Source organism: Hyperolius riggenbachi, chromosome 12 (assembly GCF_040937935.1).
Source record: "Hyperolius riggenbachi isolate aHypRig1 chromosome 12, aHypRig1.pri, whole genome shotgun sequence".
Classification (NCBI taxonomy): domain Eukaryota; kingdom Metazoa; phylum Chordata; class Amphibia; order Anura; family Hyperoliidae; genus Hyperolius; species Hyperolius riggenbachi.
Genome location: NC_090657.1, coordinates 19419469 through 19442084, shown reverse-complemented (window position 1 = coordinate 19442084; position 22616 = coordinate 19419469). Strand labels below are relative to the sequence as shown.

At 44.4% G+C, this 22616-nt stretch overlaps 1 protein-coding gene across 2 annotated transcripts in view; it reads left to right on the top strand.

Moving 5' to 3' along the window:
• The window catches only part of PRKCA (protein kinase C alpha), a 535637-nt gene that overhangs the window by 217282 nt on the left and 295739 nt on the right, over positions 1-22616 (top strand). For both annotated transcript variants that reach the window (XM_068262584.1, XM_068262583.1), the window contains exon 3: positions 6592-6674. In XM_068262584.1, the coding sequence (XP_068118685.1) occupies positions 6592-6674 (83 nt within the window). The remainder of the gene's footprint in view (positions 1-6591; positions 6675-22616) is intronic.

Genomic DNA, 22616 nt, shown 5'->3' with positions numbered 1-22616 from the left:
ATTCGGAGTGCCACAAGGATCAATCCTATCCCCTCTGCTGTTTGCAATCTACATGTTGCCACTCGGTACACTTATCCAACGACATGGCCTGACGTACCACTGCTACGCCGATGACACACAGCTATACCTGTCCTTCAAACCTGGTGGAACAGACCCTACCCCAAAAATAAACTCTTGCTTAGCTGAGCTTCAGGCATGGATGAATGATAACTGGTTGAAACTGAATGCTGACAAAACTGAGGTCCTGTTTGTCCAAAGCCAGTGCTCGCCATCAAAACAGCTCTATCCTAAAGCAACACCAATCAGGATTGGGAATTCAGACATAAACAGCTCCAACCTTGTGCGCAGCCTTGGCGTACTAATCGATGGGGAATTGAGTTTCAGAAACCAAATTTCATCTGTAGTTAAATCTTCCTTCTTTCATCTGAAGAACATTGCAAAGATTAAACATCTGATTCCCCCAGAGGATCTTCAAACCCTAGTCCACGCCTTCATCACATCACGGCTGGACTACTGCAATGCCCTTTATGCTGGCCTCCCCAAAAAAGACTTGCGTCGCCTGCAATTAGTGCAGAATGCTGCTGCCAGATTGCTAACAAACCAGCCTCGCCACTGTCACATTACACCGATCCTTCGCTCACTGCACTGGCTACCAGTAGAATGGAGAATACTCTTCAAGATTGGACTGCTGACATTCAAATCCCTGCACAATCTGGGCCCTGGATACATGAAGGACTTGCTGAAGCTGCACCACACCTCTCACAACCTCAGATCAGCAAGTTCTATAAACTTGGTCACTCCCAGAGTGCACCTCAAAAAATCTGGAGACAGAGCCTTCTGTCATGCTGCCCCTACTCTTTGGAACTCCCTACCACACCCAGTAAAGACAGCACCATCCCTGGAGCTATTCAAATCCAGACTGAAAAGCCACCTGTTTAGCCTGGCATTTCCAGATTTATAAAATTCTTCCCCTGTACCACGATGGTCGGAGCCATGCTTATGCGCTTTGAGTCCCACGGGAGAAAAGCGCTTTACAAATGTTATTTGTTGTTGTTATTTGTTGTTATCATGAGATTGCTATCTGATCAGAAGACACAGCTGACATAATTTTCCCTTAATTCTCCCCACATCGGCGCTTTTGTAACCCAGAATCCTCTGGCTGGGGCGAGCAGTCACTGCCATCTGTCCCGGCCGCACTACGTTTTGGCGGATTATCTAGATTGCTTCCACCAGGCAGGATTTAGGCTCTACACACTGGCCTGCCTGTTACCCCGTTCCCATCTGCTGGACTATAAAAGCCGGTTTATCAGTGTGTTAAAGAAAACCTAACTCTAATAACACAAAAACAGCTACTTCTAATTTTAAATAGTAAGGGGTTGTTTTACTGCCCTCTTTTGTTTGTCCCACCTAGGGATTTTCCCTCACTTCCTGTTCCAGGGACCTCCGTGGCTTCATTATGCACCCTGGTAGTCCTAGAAACAGGAAGTAACGAACAGAACTTGTCATAGGAGAACCAAAGTATTCCTAATGGGAAATTATAACCACATCTTGGTCATGGCTTGGATAATTAAGGTCTTCAGGCATTGTCAGTGAAGAATGTACAATAAATTGTCGTAACTATGGCAATATGAAGTTGACCGCCTCTCCCCCGCAGATTCCCATGTTTATAGGGTTGCTAATGTATAATTTCCCCTGACCCAGGAAAACAATGTAATTGAGCCAATCGAATCCATCAAACAGTCCATCAATTGACTGGTAGTTTGTTGGTCACTAATCTTGATTATAAAAAGCTAACTTCAACATTGAAGGACAGTTCAGTCAGCTTGTTTCTACCAACATTCCCTACATTTCTGTTTGCCTGAAAACTGTGGTTATGGAGTTAGAGTCAGATTGTCAGTCAGCAGTCTGGCTTCTATTGATCTGTCATTCTGAGGTGAAGTGAGTGAATTAAGGCTCTTTAAGGCGTGAAGTGCATCACATTTCCCTCTGCAGGTTACATGAATATTGATGCTATCGGCGGTCTCTGTGCCAAACCCTTAGCTGACTGACGTGAAGCAAGAATAACAACCGAGCCTTGTCTATAATGTGGCCAGGAATTATTATTACCCAGGCTGTGTGCCATCCCCCGCCTGCTGCCATCACTGTGTCCAGCCGGAGGTTTCCTCCTGTCTCCATGCCCAGATCAGTGAAGAGGCAGCGCAGGCCTCAGTGCATCTCACCTTATCCTTATGTTCACACTATAAGTGTCTTTGTCTGGTTTATATACATTATAAACCAGGGAGGGAAAATATAATAAGGAATTAAGGAGTATTGTTCTTGCAAGCAGGGTAACGGGAAAATGGTGACCAAAGCCCTGCACTGGAGGCTGTTTGTGTCTCCAGTACAGGGCTTCAGCTGCCATTTTCCCGTAGCCCCGCTCTGCCTGTCAGCGTGGGAGTTTTGCAGCCGGACTTGCTGCACAGATGATAGAGAAGCTACGCTGGAGGCCTGGAGATCAGTCTTCTGCCAGGTGAGTAAATGTTTTGTAATTTACAGGTACACCACTAGTTCCAGGTCTACTAGGGGGCACTAAGGGGTAAACATAAGAGGACCCCTAATCGGTGTATGTATTTTCTGGTGAAACACTGGCACAATATCTGTATTTTTGGGGGAAAGGCTGCACTGTTGTGTATTTTCTGGTGAAACACTGCCGATTAAACGTATATTTTCTGATGAACCGCCACCACGTTAGGTGTATTTTTTAGTGAAACCCTGCTGCACGGCGTGTATTTTCTGGTTAAAATGCCGCCACATTACATGTATTTTTCAGTGAAACGCCGCCACATTATGTACATTTTCTGTTGAAACGCTTCCACATTATCAGTGTTTTCTGGGAAAAGGCTGTGCCATTATGTGTATTTTCTGGTGAAACACTGCACCATTACGTATATTTTCTTCACGCACCACACTCCTGTTCTGTTTCCGCCCACATCCTGTCATGGCCACACCCATTGTTTCTCTGTATTAGGTGTCTCCTCACCTGCATTTACATACATTGAAAGGTGTACTGCTTGCACGCTCCCTGTACATTTGCGTCTTCTTCCTCCTGTAGAATGTTCAGCTTAAAGCAGTATCATCACCATAAAAATCAAATTTCAACAGCAACTGGTCTGAGTGTATTAAGTGATAAAGATGCTGATCCTGCATTCAAAATTTCAAAACTTTTTCTGCTGTTATGATTTGGAGTTATCACATACTTAACCCATTCAGGTTCCGTGGTTTTCACGTGAGAAATGTTCACCTCCCATTCATTAGCCTATAACTTTATCACTACTTATCACAATGAACTGATCTATATCTTGTTTTTTCCGCCACCAATTAGGCTTTCTTTGGGGGGTACATTTTGCTAAGAGCCACTGTACTGTAAATGCATTTTAACAGGAAGAATAAGAAAAAAAATGGAAAAATTCATTATTTCTCAGTTTTCAGCCATTATAGTTTTAAAATAATACATGCCTCCATAATTAAAACTCACGTATTGTATTTGCCCATATGTCCCGGTTATTACACCGTTAAAATTATGTCCCTATCACAATGTATGGCGACAATATTTTATTTGGAAATAAAGGTGCATTTTTTCCATTTTGCATCTATCACTATTAACAAGTTTAAAATAAAAAAAATATAGAAATATTTCATCTTTACATTGATATTTAAAAAGTTTAGACCCTTAAGTAAATATTTACATGTTTTTTTTTTTTTTTTGAATTGTAATGTTTTTTTTTTTTTATAGTAAACATTTTATTTGGGTAGTTTTGGGAGGGTGGGAGGTAAACAATAGATTTATAATGTAAATGTGTGTTCATTTTAATTTATTTTTATTTTCAGTTGTAGTATTACTTTTTGGCCACAAGATGGCGGCCATGAGTTTGTTTACATGACGTCACTCTAAGCGTAACACACGCTTAGAGTGACGCATCGAGGAGAGAAAAGGCGCAGCTTCCGAGAGAAGTTGTCGCTTTTTCAGCGGGGGAGAGGAATCAGTGATCGGGCACCATAGCCCGATATATTGATTCCCTGGCTACCGAATCCGCGGCCGGGAGTGTGCGTGAACGCGTGCGACCGGCCGCGGGAGCGCGCGGTAGCGCGCATGGTTCCTGGACGTAGTTTCTACGTCCAGGAACCAAAATAGGTTAAGGAGCACTGGCCCTTTAGTAGTCGTGCCAAAGAGTTGCATGATGGGGGTTCTTTTTATCTATAATCTATTCCTCCTCTTCCCTTTATTTCCCTGCCAGCTTCTTATCTGAAACCTAATCCCCTACTCACTTGTGTTTACAAGCCAGGCTGAGGCGACTCAGCGATTGGAGGAGACAAGAAAAAAAGTAAAGGGCAGAAATGACATCACGAGTTAGCCTTAACTGTGGGCAAAAGACATGGCCCCCACCAGGAACAGAATTCTCATCATTTACTATATAACATTCACTGAAATCAAAACGTGGACAGTATAATACATGTGTTATGTAAGTAGATCAAGTATTTATCTACTTTTATATGCGTTTTCTTTTCCCTGGCATAGTATGGCTGATCCTACTGCTTTAATGCTGTAGCCGGTGCTTGGCAGTGCCTGTGTAGCTGCCAGTCTCCTCCAGCGCGGCGTTTAAGCATTGCTGTGTCACTTTATTAATTGCTGAGAATTTGGCAGCGACGGTACAATGAGATGATGATTCACAGACAGATCTGCGTTATCTTCATTACTCCGGATCCGCGCCATCTGTCACACTGTTCCACCTCGGATATTCCCATATTAAGATTTCTCCGATACATTATTGCTGCGGGGAGGGGCCAATCCTTTCCTAATTTATCTGACAGAGAACTGTCCAATTACAGGAAATCATACAGAGGGATGAAATAAATCTGAGGGGCTAAACATTCAGTAGTAGTATGAGATCCATACTGCAGACCCAGTCCCCCCCCCCCCCCCCCCCAGGTACGCCGCACCCCAGGGCGCTGTGTCCAATTCTGAAAACGATGAGGAAGTAGGCTCTTTTCCTTTTCAACCATTATCTGCTAATCCCTTCACTGTTCTTTGTTTATAAATGAAGTTTATAGCCATTTATTTTTTATATTATTATTATTATTTTTGTTTATACATACATTTCACCGTTATGAACCAACAAGGTGGATCCAGCACTCCAATGGAGACACAACGAGCTAATGCTGGCAAGGATTCTGTTGTCCACCAGAATCAAATGACAATAAACAAATGGAGAGTGCTTGGAGCTTGAGAAAGAAGGTTGTCCCTTTGAAACAGCGGGCTGTAGCTGGATACAAGCCCATCTCTCACATGTGATTTTTACACGTCCTTCCAATAAAAGAGCTACCTTCTTCAGCGGTGCTGCTGACTTTGCTTTTTTTATGTACTTTTCACAGTTATAAAGATAATCTGATCATTTCACTTTTAATAAGTTTGCTCAATCAGACAGAATGGAAGATATTGGTCAAACGTTAAGGAATCGGCTACTGTTGACATTATTTCTATTGACGCAGAATCAATTTTTGGTTTCTGGGCATGGAGACACAATATCTTTCAGATCAATAGTGAAAGAGAATTGAATAGGATCTCGCTTGCGGTGTGTGGCCCGCTAGTCGATCTCGATCTTCTTTAGAGCAATCACACTGTAGTTGATTGCCCAATTAAGTAGATCTTTTGATGGAAAATTGAGTAATGCATGGCTACCTTTAAACTATAGTACATTTTCCCTACTTAGCAATGCACAAAGATTTATGCATTGCACACTTTTATTAAAATTAATTTACAAGCGGTCTCCAGTAGTCTTTGTTGTTAGTAGAGAGAGTGTTCCTTCCCCAGCATAGAGCAGATCACCTGACCCAGTCCACCTCCTCCCACTGCTGAGACATATGAACTCTGGGTGGCCAGCACTGCAACTCCAGTTAAGCAATTCCTCCCTTATCAGTATAGTAAAGGCTTTCCACTTCCTTATTGTTATTCACCCACCTCTCCCTGCCGTAAGAAACCATTTCTCACTGCTCTTTTGTTTGTGGATGTGTGGATAGGCTGAATGCTTTATTACTAATTAATCAATCAGTTAGGAACTAGACAGAAAGTAATGACTATGCCTGCAGTTCTGCCCACAAAGCGTTAATCTCTCAGCAGTATAGAAGAAAGTGGGATGGGCCAGAGGATGAGCTGTGTTCATAGTGAAAGACCAGCTAGCTCCCCAGCTCTTGCCTGACTACCCCGTGTGGGTGATTATTGTACAAGGGGAGGCGTTTGGACAACTCACAGGTTGCTGTTAGGTCTAATTAAACTTCATCTGACTCTAGCACATGTAGTTTGTTTTGCAAATCAAATAATACAAAATAATAATAATGGGAAACTGGGTAATGTGCAGTGCACAAAGTTTGAGCGTTTACAATGATGGCGTATTCTATACAATATACTTAAATAGACAAGATAATATATGCTATGTTTGTTGACATTGCTGTGTTTTGGGTTGTAGCGACATGTATGTTTAGGATAATGACCCGTCTATAGATGGAAGTGATGCAGGATGTGTATTGATGAAATCTCTCTTTTCCTTATCTTTGCAGTTTGCTGTTTTGTGGTGCACAAGCGTTGCCATGAATTTGTCACGTTCACCTGCCCCGGAGGGGACAAGGGCCCCGACACAGACGTAAGTCCAACCTCTCCTCTTCCCCATTCCATGTGCTGCAGGATGTTACAGGGGAACTCCGCTCGTACACTCAACTTCTTGTATTCCCATCTGTGCCTGAATGGTTGTGCAATAATATCATTTGTGAAATCTGACCACCTCTTGCAGTGGAGTATCAAAGGCAGCTTTCCCTGCACTCTGCCAAACACCAAAGAGGACCTGTCTCCATGAGGAAATCATGTCACATATTACAAACTACACCCACTGATGATAATCATTATTATTGTTCTTGATTTAAAAAGTGCCCTATTCCATGGCTCTGTACAGAGTAAAAAGTGGCCATACATGTTTAGATATTTCTCCCGATGTGGTAAGCAGGTCGATTCCTCGCTGATCTTAGTCTGATCGGAGAGGGATCGACTCCCCCCATACACGGCACACAGGCTTTCAATACACTTCACCATGAAATCTGACAATCAGATTGCAGTGCAATGGGCGGCAATCTACCCTCCGCTCCCTCGCCATGTCTCATCAACTGTCCAGTCCGATCTTCATTTCATTTGATTTCTGTGACGAATCGCTAGAAATTCTGATCGATGTGGCTCGTTGTGTTAAAGATAACCAGCAGATCACGGTGATTGAATTGGTTGGTAAAAATCTATGCGTGTAAGAAACATGGCGTACATAATAATGCAGACAACAGTAAACACAGACTATAGACATTGGTACATGATACAGAATTAATAGACATAGTACTTAAAATGACAAATGTAACATGAGGAACAAAGTGTACAGCAACATTCAAGACACAAAAGGGTGGGAGAGCTCTGCCCTTATGAGCTTACAATCTAATGGAATAGGGAGGAAGCAAGAGGTACAATTAGGCTGCTTTCACAGTGAGACGTTACAGGCGCAAGTTAGTGCAGCCTGTAACGCAGCCCACCGCACAGTAATGAAAAATCAATGGGCTGTTCACAGTGCGGACGTTGCGTTACATTGTAACGCAGCACGTCATTTGAATGTGCTGCATGCTACGGCGTTATGCGCGGCTAAGCCGCGTTAGACTGTTTGCACATGCTCAGTAGTGTTGGAGGAGGAGGTCTTCCCTCCTCCTCCTCCTCGGCCAGGCACATGGCTAATTAATATTCACTGCACTTTTCTGATGTGTGCAGTGTTTACTTCCTGGAGCGCCGCTCTGTGCGGCGATTGGCCGGCGGGACCATGTGATGCCGCATGCGTCCAAGAGTACGCATCACAGCATCACGGACGCCAGAGTGAGCTGCACAACGCGGCTCACTCTGACGTCCAAATCTAAGAGCACCAGGCGTTGCGTTAGGGGCACGTTATGCGACCATAACGTCCCCTAAAACGCAACGTCTTGGTGTGTAAGTAGCCTTAAAGTGACACTGAAGCAAAAAAAAAAATTATATCATTAATAGTATAGTAGTACGGATAATTAATAGGACATTAGTAGCAAAAAAAATAGTCTCATATTTTTATTTTCAGTTATACATATTTTTTTTATAACATTGCATCATTCTCTAATATTTGCAGTTTACACACTACTCCGCATTCTAAATGATATCAGAGCAGGCCAGTGAACTTTCAAACTTTACTCTGCAGAAAAAACTGACAGTTGAGATAACCAGCTTCAGAAGGCAGAGCTCTCTGCCACTTCGAAAGTGGAGCTCAATGGCTCTTTTGCATGGATAACAACTGGAGTTTCTTAACTCTTCCTGTACTGGAAACACTATTAGACTTGTTTCTGCTCCTAATGTTTTATTTCTTAGCTGTACTACACATACAAATCATTATATCATAATTTTTTTTTCGCTTCTGTGTCTCTTTAACAAACAAGTAAAGCAGTGAGCAGAGACAAAAACTATAGACATTTCTTGGACAAGTTGAGGAAAAGCTTTCTGTTATGTCTGCTGGAGATTCCAGTTTTTCACATTTTTAATTGAAACAAACTATATTATTGTTGTGTCCAGTGTCAGTTTAAACAATGTCATTGCAGTATTCTTGTGGAGTGAGCGTGTTTGACATGTATCTAGCGGCTGCTTTAAGGAAAAGATAATTGCTTTTTGTCCGTGTAGCCATTGGAAGGGAAAGGAGGGTCGGGGTGGGCAGAGGGATAATAGAGTAAGTTGCACATTTTTTCCCACAATGCATTGTTGTGGTAACTGTCAGTTGTGCGCAGAGCTATAGATATTATCTGTGCAGTAGTGGAGAACAGAGAGGTAATTTCACCACACAGGAAAAAGAATATTAGGGAGTCCTATCTGAAGGTTATGTGAACACAAAACAAGGCAGACTAGCAGTGACTGATTATTGCAGTCGGGGGAGACGGAAGATATATAACGTATTTGTAGACAATAAGGATGCGTGTGGCGTTCTCATGCTGCGTCTGTGTCTGATTGCTGGCTGCAAGGTAGAACTCCGCTTTGAATGGCAGCAGCGTCTGAGTGACGCTCCCATTATCCTCTGACGTCTTTCTGTCTCAGCACAGCTGGGGAATTCTGTCATTTCTGATCTGCCTCTCCTGTCATCTCCTAATCATGTTCCGTAAAGCTTTATGTAACGTTACTGTGTGTGTATCCCCCACCATGCACTGGGGCTCTGTCTGTGTGCCAGATACAGGGGTCAGGGGCGGCAGTGCGCAGAGTGCGGTGATTGGCGGCTGTCTGGTGCTGTCTGTGACCACCTCATATATCTGATATCACAAGCCCCACTCACTGGGATCGCCGGCTGTCCTCTCTTCTCCTCAGAGAGTGCTGCAATCTGAATGAAGACAGACCGGGGTACCACACCTGTGGAGAAAACACAAAGCGTTTTGTTTTCTGGCTGCACTTCCTGTATGTCATAAAATCCAGTGACCGTAAAGGGAACCTGAAGCGAGAGGTACTGGAGGCTGCCATATTTATTTCCTTTTAAGTGATAACAGTTGCCTGGCTATCCTGCTGATTGTCTGCCTCTAATACTTTTAGCCAGAGCCTGAACAAGTATGCAGTAGATCAAATGTCTGACGTGGTCAGATCTGTCTAGCTTATTAGCTGCATGCTTGTTTCTGGTGTTATTCAGACACTACTGCAACCATATAGATCAGCAGGGCTGCCAGGCAACTGGTATTGTTTAAAAGGAAGGTTCCCTTTAAAGATGCCCATTAATGGTACAATCTCCCGAATGGTCGACCATACAATTGATCTAATCAGGTACCGTTAATGGTGCCAATCAATTCTATTCATGTGGTTTGATTGCTTATAATTTTTTCCTCCGTTGGTGGTGAATTGGATTGTTAATCCAATAATAACAGGTCTTCGAGGACTTCCCAAACTTCAAGGATACCACAACTGACATGTGGCATAATGAGATAGACATGGGTATGTACAGTGCCTAGCACACAAATAACTATGCTGTGTTCCTTTTTTTCTTTCTCTGCCTGAAAGAGGTAAATATCAGGTATGTAAGTGGCTGACTCAGTCCTGACTCAGACAGGAAGTGACTACAGTGTGACCTTCACTGATAAGAAATTCCAACTACAAAACACTTTCCTAGAAGAAAAGGGCTTCTGAGAGCAAGAAAGAGATAAAAAAGGGGGAAATTCTTATCAGTGAGGGTCACACTGTAGTCACTTCCTGTCTGAGTCAGGACTGAGTCAGCCACTTACATACCTGATATTTACCTCTTTGAGGCAGAGAAAGAAAAAAAGGAACACAGCATAGTTATTTGTGTGCTAGGCACTGTACATACACATGTCTATCTCATTATGCCACATGTCAGTTGTGGTATCCTTTCAGCAGTTTCTAGGTAGTGAAAGTTGCAGCCCACCCTTCCTCCATCTATGTCACAATTCAGAGATGTGGAGCTATGCTTCCCTGTGCAGTGCTTCCCTGTGCAGTGAAGCATAGCACCACAGTTCCAGGTGAAATGAAATAGATCAAGGTATAATTATGTCTCTCAGGTTGGTGCATCTGATGGAGGTGTAATTATTTGGTCTATGGGTTTAGCAGGTGCCCCCACCAGATCCAGGGGTATGTGGGTGACTGAGCACCCCAAGAGTTTATTTTGTGCAGGTATCCGTGCCAGTATAGGAAAAGCTATCCGAGGGGCCTCCAGTTATAAGTGCATGCAGAGGGTATAATTTGCACAGAGGGTGTGAGGGGCAGCCTGGGCCTGAATATATGGATGCTGTGGAAGTGACCGTTGCACAGATGTCCGTCAGCTGTAAGGGTCTGTTGCTGTTCTTGAACGCCATGTGCAGCATCTGTCTCACAGTTATGCTGCCTCAATGCTGTAGTAGACTTGCATTGGAACAGTGAGTCAACAGGTGATCACATAAAGTGAAAACTCTACTGCCACCTACCTGCAACACCAGGTATTTGTTAAGCTATAAACGCCTGCTAACCAGTTGACAGCATGTGTGAATGTATCCATAGTTTTTAGTAACTGATCTGAGACCGTAATGAGGTGATAACTGCACTGCTTATCAACTGTCTGTCTAAACTGAACCTTAAAGTGTAAATTAAGCGACATGTGACATGGTACTTAGCTTACTTTAGGCTACGTTCCCACGTTCCCCCCAGTATCCATCTCTGAGATAGACGCCGTCACTTGTGCTGATGTGTGGTTGCATCCCCCAGCTGTGCCAGTGCGTGGCTATAAGGACTCAGATGCCTCGTCTGAAAAAATGCTGCCCGCACTCTGAGAAGTTGGAAGCAGTCTATTGACTTTAATAGGCGGCAATTCTGCTTCTGAATTTGCGTGTGGGTAAACGTAGCCCAAAGCTTGCCTGGCTGTGCCCACTTAATTTTACGATTGACAGAACAGCAGACAGTGGCTCCCCTGAAAAGTAAGAAGCACTTGCATGTATCTACACCCCGACTCCTGATGGCAACATAGTGCTGAAAACACTTGCCCTATTCACACTGCACGCGTTCCAGCCGCGTTTTGGAAATGCGTGCAGGAGGCAGACACGCACGACATCAGACAGTGCATAGAGTGCACTGTCTGATGTTCACACCGCATGCGTTCCGGACCTGTGCGGTCCGGGAACGCTTGCTGCACGCATTTTTTGTAAAAACGCATGGCTGTCCCATTCACTTTTCAGTGATGGGATCAGCCACGCAACGCACACAAACGCGGATGGCGTGTGTTCGCATGCGTTGCGTTCCACACGCATGGCCATCCGTGTTTGTGATGTGAACGGGGCCACACTGAAAATAAGAAAGTGCGACTGCAGGAATGTTGTAGTTACCCTTCCTACTACACATGCAATTAATTATTAGACATTTATTTTCAGTTTTCATTTTTACTTTAAGGTGCCCTTTTCTCTTATTTGTCTTTCCTTCTCTCTATTTTAGTATATAAAATCCAGTAGACAGGAGAGTGGAGTCTCAAGACTCTCTGCAGCTCAGACATTCCTCTCCTGTTTCTCTGCAGGCTCTGAGTACACCACCTGGGTTGGTAGGTGAAATTGGGTCCAATCAGTAAGTAGAGAAGGAGGTGCACAAGACCATCAGCGTAGGTCACTCCGGAGTGCTCAAAGCCCAATATAGTTCCAGCACGTCAAACAGTGTAAAGGCAAAAGCGACTGGGCACATCCAGTAAAAACAGACCTTTATTGTATATCCATTAAAATGCAATACATGCGACCAGAGCAATAGTCAGCCAGGAGAGAGGGTGAATAAGCATGTTAAAGATCGTCGGTAGGTGAAATTGGGCCTGGTGCACAAAAGTGTTGTAATATTAACAGACAGCGGTAACAGCGCACAGCAATATTACTATTACTACCGGCAACATGTACTGGGATTTACACTAGCAACACAACCCCCTGCACTCGAGTAGTCAAATGTTGCAATGGTAGCATGCGTAACTAATGAGTGTTACCGCTAGTAATGCTCATTACCGCAACAACATTCCTGCTACTTGAGTACGGTAGGTCGTGCTAATAGTGTAACTGGTGGTACACGCTGCCGGTAGTAACAGTAATATAGCTGTGCGCTGTCTATGCACGGCAATATTACCCCATCTTAGTGCATCAGGCCCATTGTTGCCTATGACACATTCAGCCGCCTTCAGCCCAAATTGGCTTCCATTCATAGCGTTACCATTTTTGGTAATTGGCATTCAGTCATTTTTCATTGGCAATATAAATTTAAGATCCATAGAAAATTACCAGAGCGTTTTACTAAATGCAGTAAAAGGACGATAAAAAAAGTGGAATTTATAATGAAAAACAATGGCAATGTCCATGCAAAAATGACATTCTGTTTTCACCTATATATATATATATATATATACTTTTGGTACTGCTGACCGCATGTCAGGTTCGCCATGAACTGAATTAGACAGCTTCTCTTACACAGAGGGAATTGTTATATTTTGACTGAGAAGAGAATTACATTTTGAACTATATGGACTTATTGGTTTACAATTGGAATAGCTACAAGGAAACACCCCCAACCCCTCCCCCCAACCCTGCATACTCACTAAGGACAAAATGGAGCTTTCCAAAAACACAGGTGTGCTTCCTCCTCAGGCAGATCTGGCAGCATCTGGTGCAAAAACATCGCGTGACTATCCCAGTCTTACCCACAATGCACCATGATTTGATGTTTTGCACAGTAAATTACCACAGCCCGTGGATTGTACCGACCGAGGTTATCGCACGATTATTGACCCTTTACCGATTGCGTTCTGCACTGATACCGAACAACACCTGCATTTGGTAGTTTTTCTATGAATTGGAAGAAAAAAATCCAAATTACCGCTCACAGCTTTATGAAAGGAAGCCATTGTAGTGATATCCAGGCCTCGGACAGCTGATCGGAGAATTCAGCTCCTGGTCCGCCATTTCTGATCATCCATCTGCAGCCTCTCGGACCAATGCCCAGCAGTACCAGGAAAGAGCCAGATGTATTATTGCACAATATATAGTGATGCAGCAACACAGGGAATACACAGCCTGCCTATACACTGCCCCCCCCCCCCCCCATTCGTGAATAATGCAGCTGCTGGATTATCCAACTCCTGGAGGTATCTGGAGGAACGAGTCATCTGTGTGCGCTCAGCTTATTGCTGAAATTGGCTCCGCTGTGATTACGGGTTGTTTATTATCCAGCCTGACTTGCATCGATCCATCCGCTGAACTCGCCAGCCTTCAGTGGAGGCTTTCTGACAGTCTCTGTTAAGGAGGATGCTGGGAAAAGCAACGCTTTACCCAGCTAAATTGTGCAGCACTAGGCAACGTATATAATGGAAGAGTTTTCATAACCTGACAGGGTACCTTCTTACAGCTTGAGAAGATAGAGAACTGGTTAGCGTTTTCTGTAAAATTGTTTTATGAACTTAAAGGGCAACTGAAACTAGAGGGAAGTGAGGCTGCCATATTTATTACCTTTTAAATAATACCAGTTGCCTGGCTGTACTGCTGATCATTCATGCATCCTTAGGGTCTGAATAACACATCTGAAACAAGCATGCAGCAAATCCACTCACACTTAAAGCGCAATTGTCAGCCACAAAACCAAATTCCATTTACCCACTGCTCTGTATTTATTAAGTAGTGTACATCCAGACCCTGCATGGCAAGCATTCCAATATAATCATAAATGTTTCTGCGGCAATGAATCTTATTTCAGTCAGCCTGGCTCTATTCTGGTACATTGCTGGGGAGAGGGAAGCTTGTTACCTCGCCTCTCATATCCCTGCTCCTCACTGATTGGCTGAGGGAAGTTCAGTGTGACAGGAGGCTGAGAAGGGAAATACACCTCATCCCTCTGCAGAAGCTGCTGAACAGTTTTCTCTTTATTTACTCTATAGAATTCACTGAAATAAAAAAGTGGACAGTACAATACAAATGTTATGAAAATAGAACAATTATTTATCTACTTATACATGTGATTTTTTTTTCCTGGCATCGTATGGCTGTCCCTGCTGCAAACATCTGATCGGCATATGCTCTTATTCAGAGACTATGACTAAAAGCATTAGAGGCAGAGGGTCAGCAGGACTGCCAGGCAATGTGCATTGTTTAAAAGGAAATAAATATGGCCGCTTCCATATCCCTTTCAAGTCAGTTGTTCTTTAATACAGAAAGCAGCTGCCCAGGATAGAGAAGTCATTAATGGGGTATAAAAAAGTGGAGGTATTTTACTACCAGATCAAAATGTTTTGGCAGTTTGATCATGGCAGCAACTCACGTGTATTGTGGCCACGAAGGCTGCATAGTGTTGGCACTTTTGTCACATCTATCCAGAGTACCGCACATCAGAGCACTCGTCACCTCAGGGTCAAAGTGCAGAAGTGCAAGTCATAACGGGTCAACTCAATGAATCCGTGATTCCTTCTGTGTTAAATATTTCTTCTAGTTAAAGTTAATCCATAAACTTCCAAAGTAGAAACCATGAAAAAGTATTTGCTTCAATTAAGGGATAAACTAGTTTCTACATTTTTTCAATATTCACGCTAGGCAATGTTCCAGGCACCTGCGTCTCTCCAGCCAATCAGTGACTGAGGAAGGGAGATGTCCTGAAACCTGGCCTACAGCGACTCTGGGGGTGCCATATTTCAAGCGTAAAAAATATGTAAAGGACCACGCCAGCGAAAAAAAGAAGCACTTCCATTCTGTCAAAACACAGATTTTGGACTAGTCCATGTTCTCACAGGAGATTCTAAGGGTTTTTTTTTTGTTTGTTTTGTTTTCAAATGCATTTCGGCCAGTCTAACTGACAAAATAGTATGCAAACATATAGGGAGGCTGGCTGGTATCTTACAGTTTTGGCCGTTAGACTGCTGTTCAGGAAATGCTATTGAAAACAAAGAAGATTATGAGAATCTCCCAAGAGGAGATGGACTAGTCCAAAACCTGTCGGCTTTGTCAGCTTTTAGCTGCTTACCTCTTTTGCTGGAGTGGACCTTGAAAGGAGACCTGAAGTGACATGAAGAAATAGACATAAGTATGTACAGTGTCTAGCACACAAACAACTATGCTGTGTTCCTTCTTTTTTATTTCTCTGCCTGAAAGAGTTAAATATCAGGTATGTAAGTGGCTGACTCAGTCCTGACTCAGACAGGAAGTGACTACAGTGTGACCCTCACTGATAGAAGCCATTTTCTGCTAGGAAAGTGTTTTATAGTTGGAATTTCTTATCAGTGAGGGTCACACTGTAGTCACTTCCTGTCTGAGTCAGGACCGAGTCAGTCACTTACATACCTGATATTTAACTCTTTCAGGCAGAGAAATAAAAAAAGGGAACACAGCATAGCTATTTGTGTGCTAGGCACTGTAGATACACATGTCTATCGCATCATGTCACATGTCACTTCGGGTATCCTTTAAGTTAATATGTTGAGCTTTTGCACTATTAAGAAGGTCTAGTTCCTGATGGGACTCATTCATTTTTAGACTTTAGACTGTGCTGACCCATTACAGCTTCTACTGTTGGCATTGGCAGCCAGTGTATTATGAATGTAAATACACACTTAAAGAGGAACTCCAGTGAAAATAATGTAATAAAAAGTGCTTAATTTTTACAATAATTATGTATAAATGATTTAGTCAGTGTTTGCCCATTGTACAATCTTATAAACCCCTGATTTACATTCTGACATGTATCACATGGTGACATTTTTACTGTTGGCAGGTGATGTAGCTGCTGCATGCTTTATTGGCAGTTGGAAACAGCTGTAAACAGCTATTTCCCACAATTCAACAAGGTTCCCAGACAGGAAACTGCCAGGAGTACGTACGTTTCTTGTGGGAGGGGTTTCACCACAATATCAGTCATACAGCGCCCACTGATGGTCTCAGTGTTCTCACCAGAATTTGTTTCCAGCCGGGTGGCATGAAATAGTAGCCGGGTGGCATGAAATAGTAGCCGGGTGGCATGAAATAGTAGCCGGGCGGCATGAAAAAGTAGCCGGGTGGGGCAATATAAGAAATGGAGAGCCAGTGCTTCTGTGCGCAACCCAGCTTATAGCATAGGAGGAGGTGAGCCGATGACAGCCAGGTGCTCACCATAACTAGCCGAGTGGAGCACCTGGCTAAAAGAGCCTGGGGAGAACACTGAGTCTGTTTGTGAAAAGGAATAGATTTCTCATGTAAAAGGGTGTATCAGCTACTGATTGGGATAAAGTTCAATTCTTGGTCGGAGTTTCTCTTTAAGGCCTCGATTCATAAAGCATTACCTCATGCGGTAATGCTGAAAACAGCAGACTTTACCGACCACTTAGCAAAATGTCAATTCATAAAGGCTGTTACCGCGTGAAAAGCTGACATTACCGACCAGGGAGGTAAATTACCGACTTGGCTGCAGTTACCGACAACACATGTCAGTAAATTGTCAGCAAATGTCAATTCATAAAGCCTTCAACATGCGGTAAGCCTGGCGGTAGTTACCGACACCTCTGGTGAGGTCTTAACAAGTTACCGACTGCTCTGACAGCTCTGATTAATGCAAAGTGCAGAGATCCGAAAGTCTGTTTGATTCATCTGTGGAGAGAGCCAGAAAGCCCTCTGTGTGAATCATTTCAGCAGGCAGGGAAAGACTGTGTGACTCATCTGTCTGAGTCATCAGTGGAAAGAGCCGGCTGTGTGAGTAATTTCTGCAGGCAGGGAAAGACTGTGTGACTCATCTGTCTGAGTCATCAGTGGGAGAGCCAGAGAGAGCCGTCTGTGTGATTCATTTCTGCAGAGCAAAGAGGGAATCGGGACACTGCTTTACTCTACCGCTCAATGGGCTGCGGTAATTTACCGACCTCCAAGGGCAGCTGGGGAAATCTTTATGAATTAGCACACAGACCGGGAAAATACCGAGTGCGGTATTTTCCCGACAAGATTTTTGTTATCGCACTGCTGTTTATGAATCGAGGCCTAAGTGAGCAGGAGTCTTCATGTACCTTCACTAATAAGGTAGTGCTACATCCATCTGCATGAACAGCAGGCAGCATTACAGTTGTGTGGAGTGTCTAACGTCAGGGATAAATATTCTGTGATAAACTGATGGGGATATTTTGCTGCAGCTCTTTATGGCTCTGACCTCCTCATCACACACTGACTGTTTCCCCCATCAGATAATTGACCTTCTGCCCGGCGGCCTCTCACCACTCTCCTCTCTGACCTTTGCTCATTCCCCATTCTGCAGTTTGCATATCGTCAGCTAAAACTGCTAATAACCAATGCAATCATCCTGTGCTTATTGCTTGGGGATCTGCGGCTGCTGCTTGTCGCCTAAGTGTGGCAATTATTTCCTATCCAGAGTGCGTGTTGTGCCGCGCTCTCCCTACAGCTGTGCAGATCCTGAGTGAGTCTCTCCCCACCCAGGCAGCGCACAGCTCCCAGCATAATCCACTTACTGGAATTACAGGGAGAAAGTTTCTCTGGAGGAGAGAGGAAGTCACTCTTGTGGGTGCTAAACAGGAGCCTTTAGGAATGACTTTGTACAGATTCTCTTTGGTGCCGGGAGGGAAAACTTCTGTCTAGAGTGGGAGTGTTTGTATGATGTTACTCTGCAGAAATGGCTGAATACTGTTCATTGCATTACCATCACCTCCTGCCCCTGTTTACATAGGAAACTGTTTTACACACTGAACACGAGGGGAAAAATAAACTGATGGGACAAACGCTTGTATCTATCCTCCTATTCCTTAAAATGACCTTTAGACCTCCCACAGTTTTATGTTTAAAAACTTAAAAAGTATATTTAATGTTTTTTATTGTCTCTGTGCCAATGGCACAGTATTTTAAAACAGAGATTTACCTTCTTAAAGAGAGACTGAAGCCATTAAAATTGCCTCTTTTTTATTTCCCAGTCCTGTTCAGCATTAAAGAGAACCCGAGGTGGGTTTGAAGAATATTATCTGCATACAGAGGATGGATCTGCCTATACAGCCCAGCCTCTGTTGCTATCCCAAACCCCCCTAAGGTCCCCCTGCACTCTGCAATCCCTCATAAATCACAGCCACGCTGCTGACAAACAGCTTGTCAGAGCTGGCTGTGTTTATCTCTATAGTGTCAGTCTGCTGCTCTCCCCGCCTGCTGCAGAACTCCAGTCCCCGCCTGCATCCCTTCCCTCCCTGCTGATAGGAGGGAAGGGACCGGGGCAGGGACCGGAGCTATGCAGGAGGCGGGGGAGCAGCTGAGAGTGACACTACAGATGTAAACACAGCCTCACAGCACGGCTGTGATTTATGAGGTATTGCAGAGTGCAGGGGGACCTTAGTGGGGTTTGGGATAGCAACAGAGGCTGGGCTGTATAGGCAGATCCATCCTCACTATGCAGATCACATTCCACACACCTCGGGTTCTCTTTAAGATTAATGATGATTTGCTGCATCCCTGCAGCAGAACGAGGTATTTATCCCCCCGAATCCCGGAGCAAAATTCTATGTCTTTCCAAGTCGCGGAGTTTGCTGCCCGGAGGAGGCAGAGCTGAGCGCAGTAGCTCTGCTTGCAGTACAGTCAATCTCCGCCTCTGCCTGCCCCTCTCAGTGAAAGAAGACTGAGAGGGGCGGGGAGAGGCGGAGATTGACTGGACTGGAGGCAGAGCTCTGCCTTTTCCAGGAAGTAACGCAGAATTTTGTCCCAGGAATTTCGGTTGGATAAAATACATCGTTCTGCCGCGGGGATGCAGTGAATCATCTTTGATCTTAATGCTGAAGAGGACTGGGAAATAAAGACGTCATTTTAATGGCTTCAGACTCTATAAAGCAGAAGGTGTGTGATTACTCAGGTTGGAGTGAGCATATGATGTGTCCCATGATGCATCACTGCTGAATATGCAAATCGTCACAGTACATACACGTCTCATTACGTCACCTCACGGACACTTTAAATGATGTCTCTGGTTACAATAACAGGAGAGTGTTGTTTTCCAGCAGCCAGAATGATATGTAATATCCTATTATTATTATTCAATATTTTCCTCATATCTTAACCATTTTATTCACACATTGCTGGTGCTCATAGCTTTTGTGTGCCTGGTTTGGTGCTCTGGTGTTTGGCAATGCAGGCGATTGTCACCACAGGTGTTTGTATGTAATTGAAAGCTGTGATAGGAAATGAAAGCTACCAGCTTTAAATCAATTATGTAGCTGTGTTATAGTGGACCTGAACTCAGAACTTCCTCTCTCCTTTAAAGATAAGCAGCCGCATAATAACCTTTAAAGAAGAAAAAATGTCTGTTACAACTGATACGCGGTGTGATTTGCATTCTTAGAACAGAAGGAAACTTGTATTAATTCAGCTTTAAAGAGGAACTCCAGTGAAAATAATATAATAAAAAAGTGCTTCATTTTTACAATAATTATGTATAAATGATTTAGTCAGTGTTTGCCCATTGTAAAATCTTTTAAATCCCTGATTTACATTATGACATTTATTACATGGTGACATTGTTACTGTTGGCAGGTGATGTAGCTGCTGCTTGCAGTTTTGGCAGTTGGAAACATCTGTAAACAGCTATTTCCCAAAAGGCAACAATGTTCACAGACAGGAATCTGCCAGGAGTACTACTCAGTTTCTTGTGGGAGGGGTTTCACCACAATATCAGTCATACAGCGCCCCCTGATGGCCTGTTTGTGAAAAGGAATAGATTTCTCATGTAAAAGGGGGTATCGGCTACTGATTGGGATAAAGTTCAATTCTTGGTCAGAGTTTTCTTTTAAAGAGACTCTGAAGCGAGAATAAATCTCGCTTCAGAGCTCATAGTTAGCAGGGGCATGTGTGCCCCTGCTAAAACGCCGCTATCCCGCGGATAAACAGGGGTCCCTTACCCCCCGAAATCCCCTCCGAGCAGCGGGGGATCACTTCCTGATTGAGGCAGGGCTAACCGCCGCAGCCCTGCCCCACGCGCGTCTGTCAGCACGTATCTACGCCTCTCTCCGCCCCTCTCAGTCTTCCTTCACTGAGAGGGGCGGGGGAGAGGCGGCAATGCGCCGCTGATAGGCGCGCTGTGAGGTAGGGCTGCAGCCGTTAGCCCTGCCTCCAGCAGCAGCAAAATCTCCGACCAATTTGGTCGTTGATTTTGCCAGGGGGGGGGGGGGGGGGGTGGTACAACCAGTGAAAGTATGGATAAACGGTATCTCAGGTCTGTGAAGTACCTGCACATTAGCCGGTGCCTAGTCTCAGCTGGACTGCCTGTACAGCGCATAGAACATCAATAGTAGAAAAGAGACGGCACACCACTGGCTCTGCAAACTTTGCTGTGTATTGGCGAACAAACACTACATGTTACGGATCATCGATCCTTCATCAGGTGTATAACAGGGGTGGGGGGGGGGGGTGGGTTTGAGGGTGAAGGGACCCCCATTTAGCCGCGGGATAGCACGTGCCCCTGCTGAATATAAGCACTGAAGCGAGATTTATTCTCGCTTCAGTGTCTCTTTAAGTGCACATTTGTGGTTACCCACAATGCACCTCTACTGAATATGCAAATTATCTCTTTATGCCCCTGTAAGCCAGGCTACTATACATTCCTAGTGGTTTGGGTCGCCCTGAGCTGCTTGGTTACAACTGATACAAATCCTGCAATAAATCTTCAGTGTTTCTACTTCCTGCTTTCAAGGAAGTAGACATATTGTTAACATCCTGTGTTTACAAATGAGCTTTCTGCTATAGCAGCCAGCTGACACCGCTGAGGGATCAAACAACAACTTATGCTTAGTCACAGATAAGGGGGAATTAGACAGGCTAAACTCTCTAAATACATACAGGGTGCATTTCTCTGTTTTCCTTCTGTTCTGTGCAAGAGTTCAGGTCCACTTTCATTACGGTAGTCTGCCACTAGTGGTTTTAATTTTCTAGCACATATTTCTCTTCCGGAGGCAGATTTGCATGTTGGGATTATGTTCTTCACATCCACAGAGCTAGCCATGTCCCTAGACCCCCCCCCCCCCCCCCCATATACGTATAGATTGGCCACCAGATGCGACCATCAGATAAAACCCTGTCCGTTCACATCTGATCTGAGATGTATTACTTCTGCACACTAGGCTTAGATACTAGTTCATAGATTTCAGCATGTAGAGTTTGGCGTATGGCTTGTCTGACCAGGATGAGGATTGGATGGTGACACTCTGTTTGGGGAGCCTGTCTGAGCGTCTCTCGCTTGTTACATTGTGTTCGCCTTCGGCACATCTCCTGCTGAATTATTTAATGAAGACGTCAGAGTCACTGTGAAGTGATGGTGCTCTGTGCCCCCCCCCCTCCTTTGCTCCTGTACAGCGATGGGACAAGTGGCATGTTGGCAGCAGCAGTGTGACGTTTGCCTGATCAGCTATGGCGGCACGCTCCCTGCCCTCCACGTGTCACGGTGTCTGTCACGCCTCCTGGGGACACGACTCCGGGCAGAGTGATCACTCCTCCTCACCTTCACACAGTGACAGCCTGAGGTGCGGGTAAACCTCTCCTCTCTGACACCAACTATCTACAACCCTCCCATCTCATCGCTAGTGATTTGGGGTATCGGAGAAGGAATAGCATCATTTTACCGTTTTAGATTGTAAATGTGGTACAGTGTTTTGTGACGGCTAAGTATAAGCATATAGACATTCCAGGATACGTATACTCCAAAAACTGTTTCAGGAAACCAAAGCTGAAGATGAGCATAATAAATAATCCAAAAACTGCAAAAAATTACAAGAAGTTCAGCAATCTTCAATCCATGAATCCATCCGAGAAGAACACTGTCATTCTGTTTGCAGGGACAGAGCTTCCCCCGTTCCTGTGCTACAATGAACCTTGGGGAGCACTGCATCCCCTGCTCTGAGCCAAGCATGCTCCTCTGCAATCCGAGGGCTCTGGTTGTGAGATCTCTGCACTCTTGAGATCCCAGCTATGTACAGCTGCCACACGCATTACCTGGGTTACCCCCACTCCTCCATATACGGTACTTCTGCACAGGTACTCTGAGGGTGATTTATCTGCAGACCCGAGTCCCCAGCTCTACACCCCCCCCCCCCCCA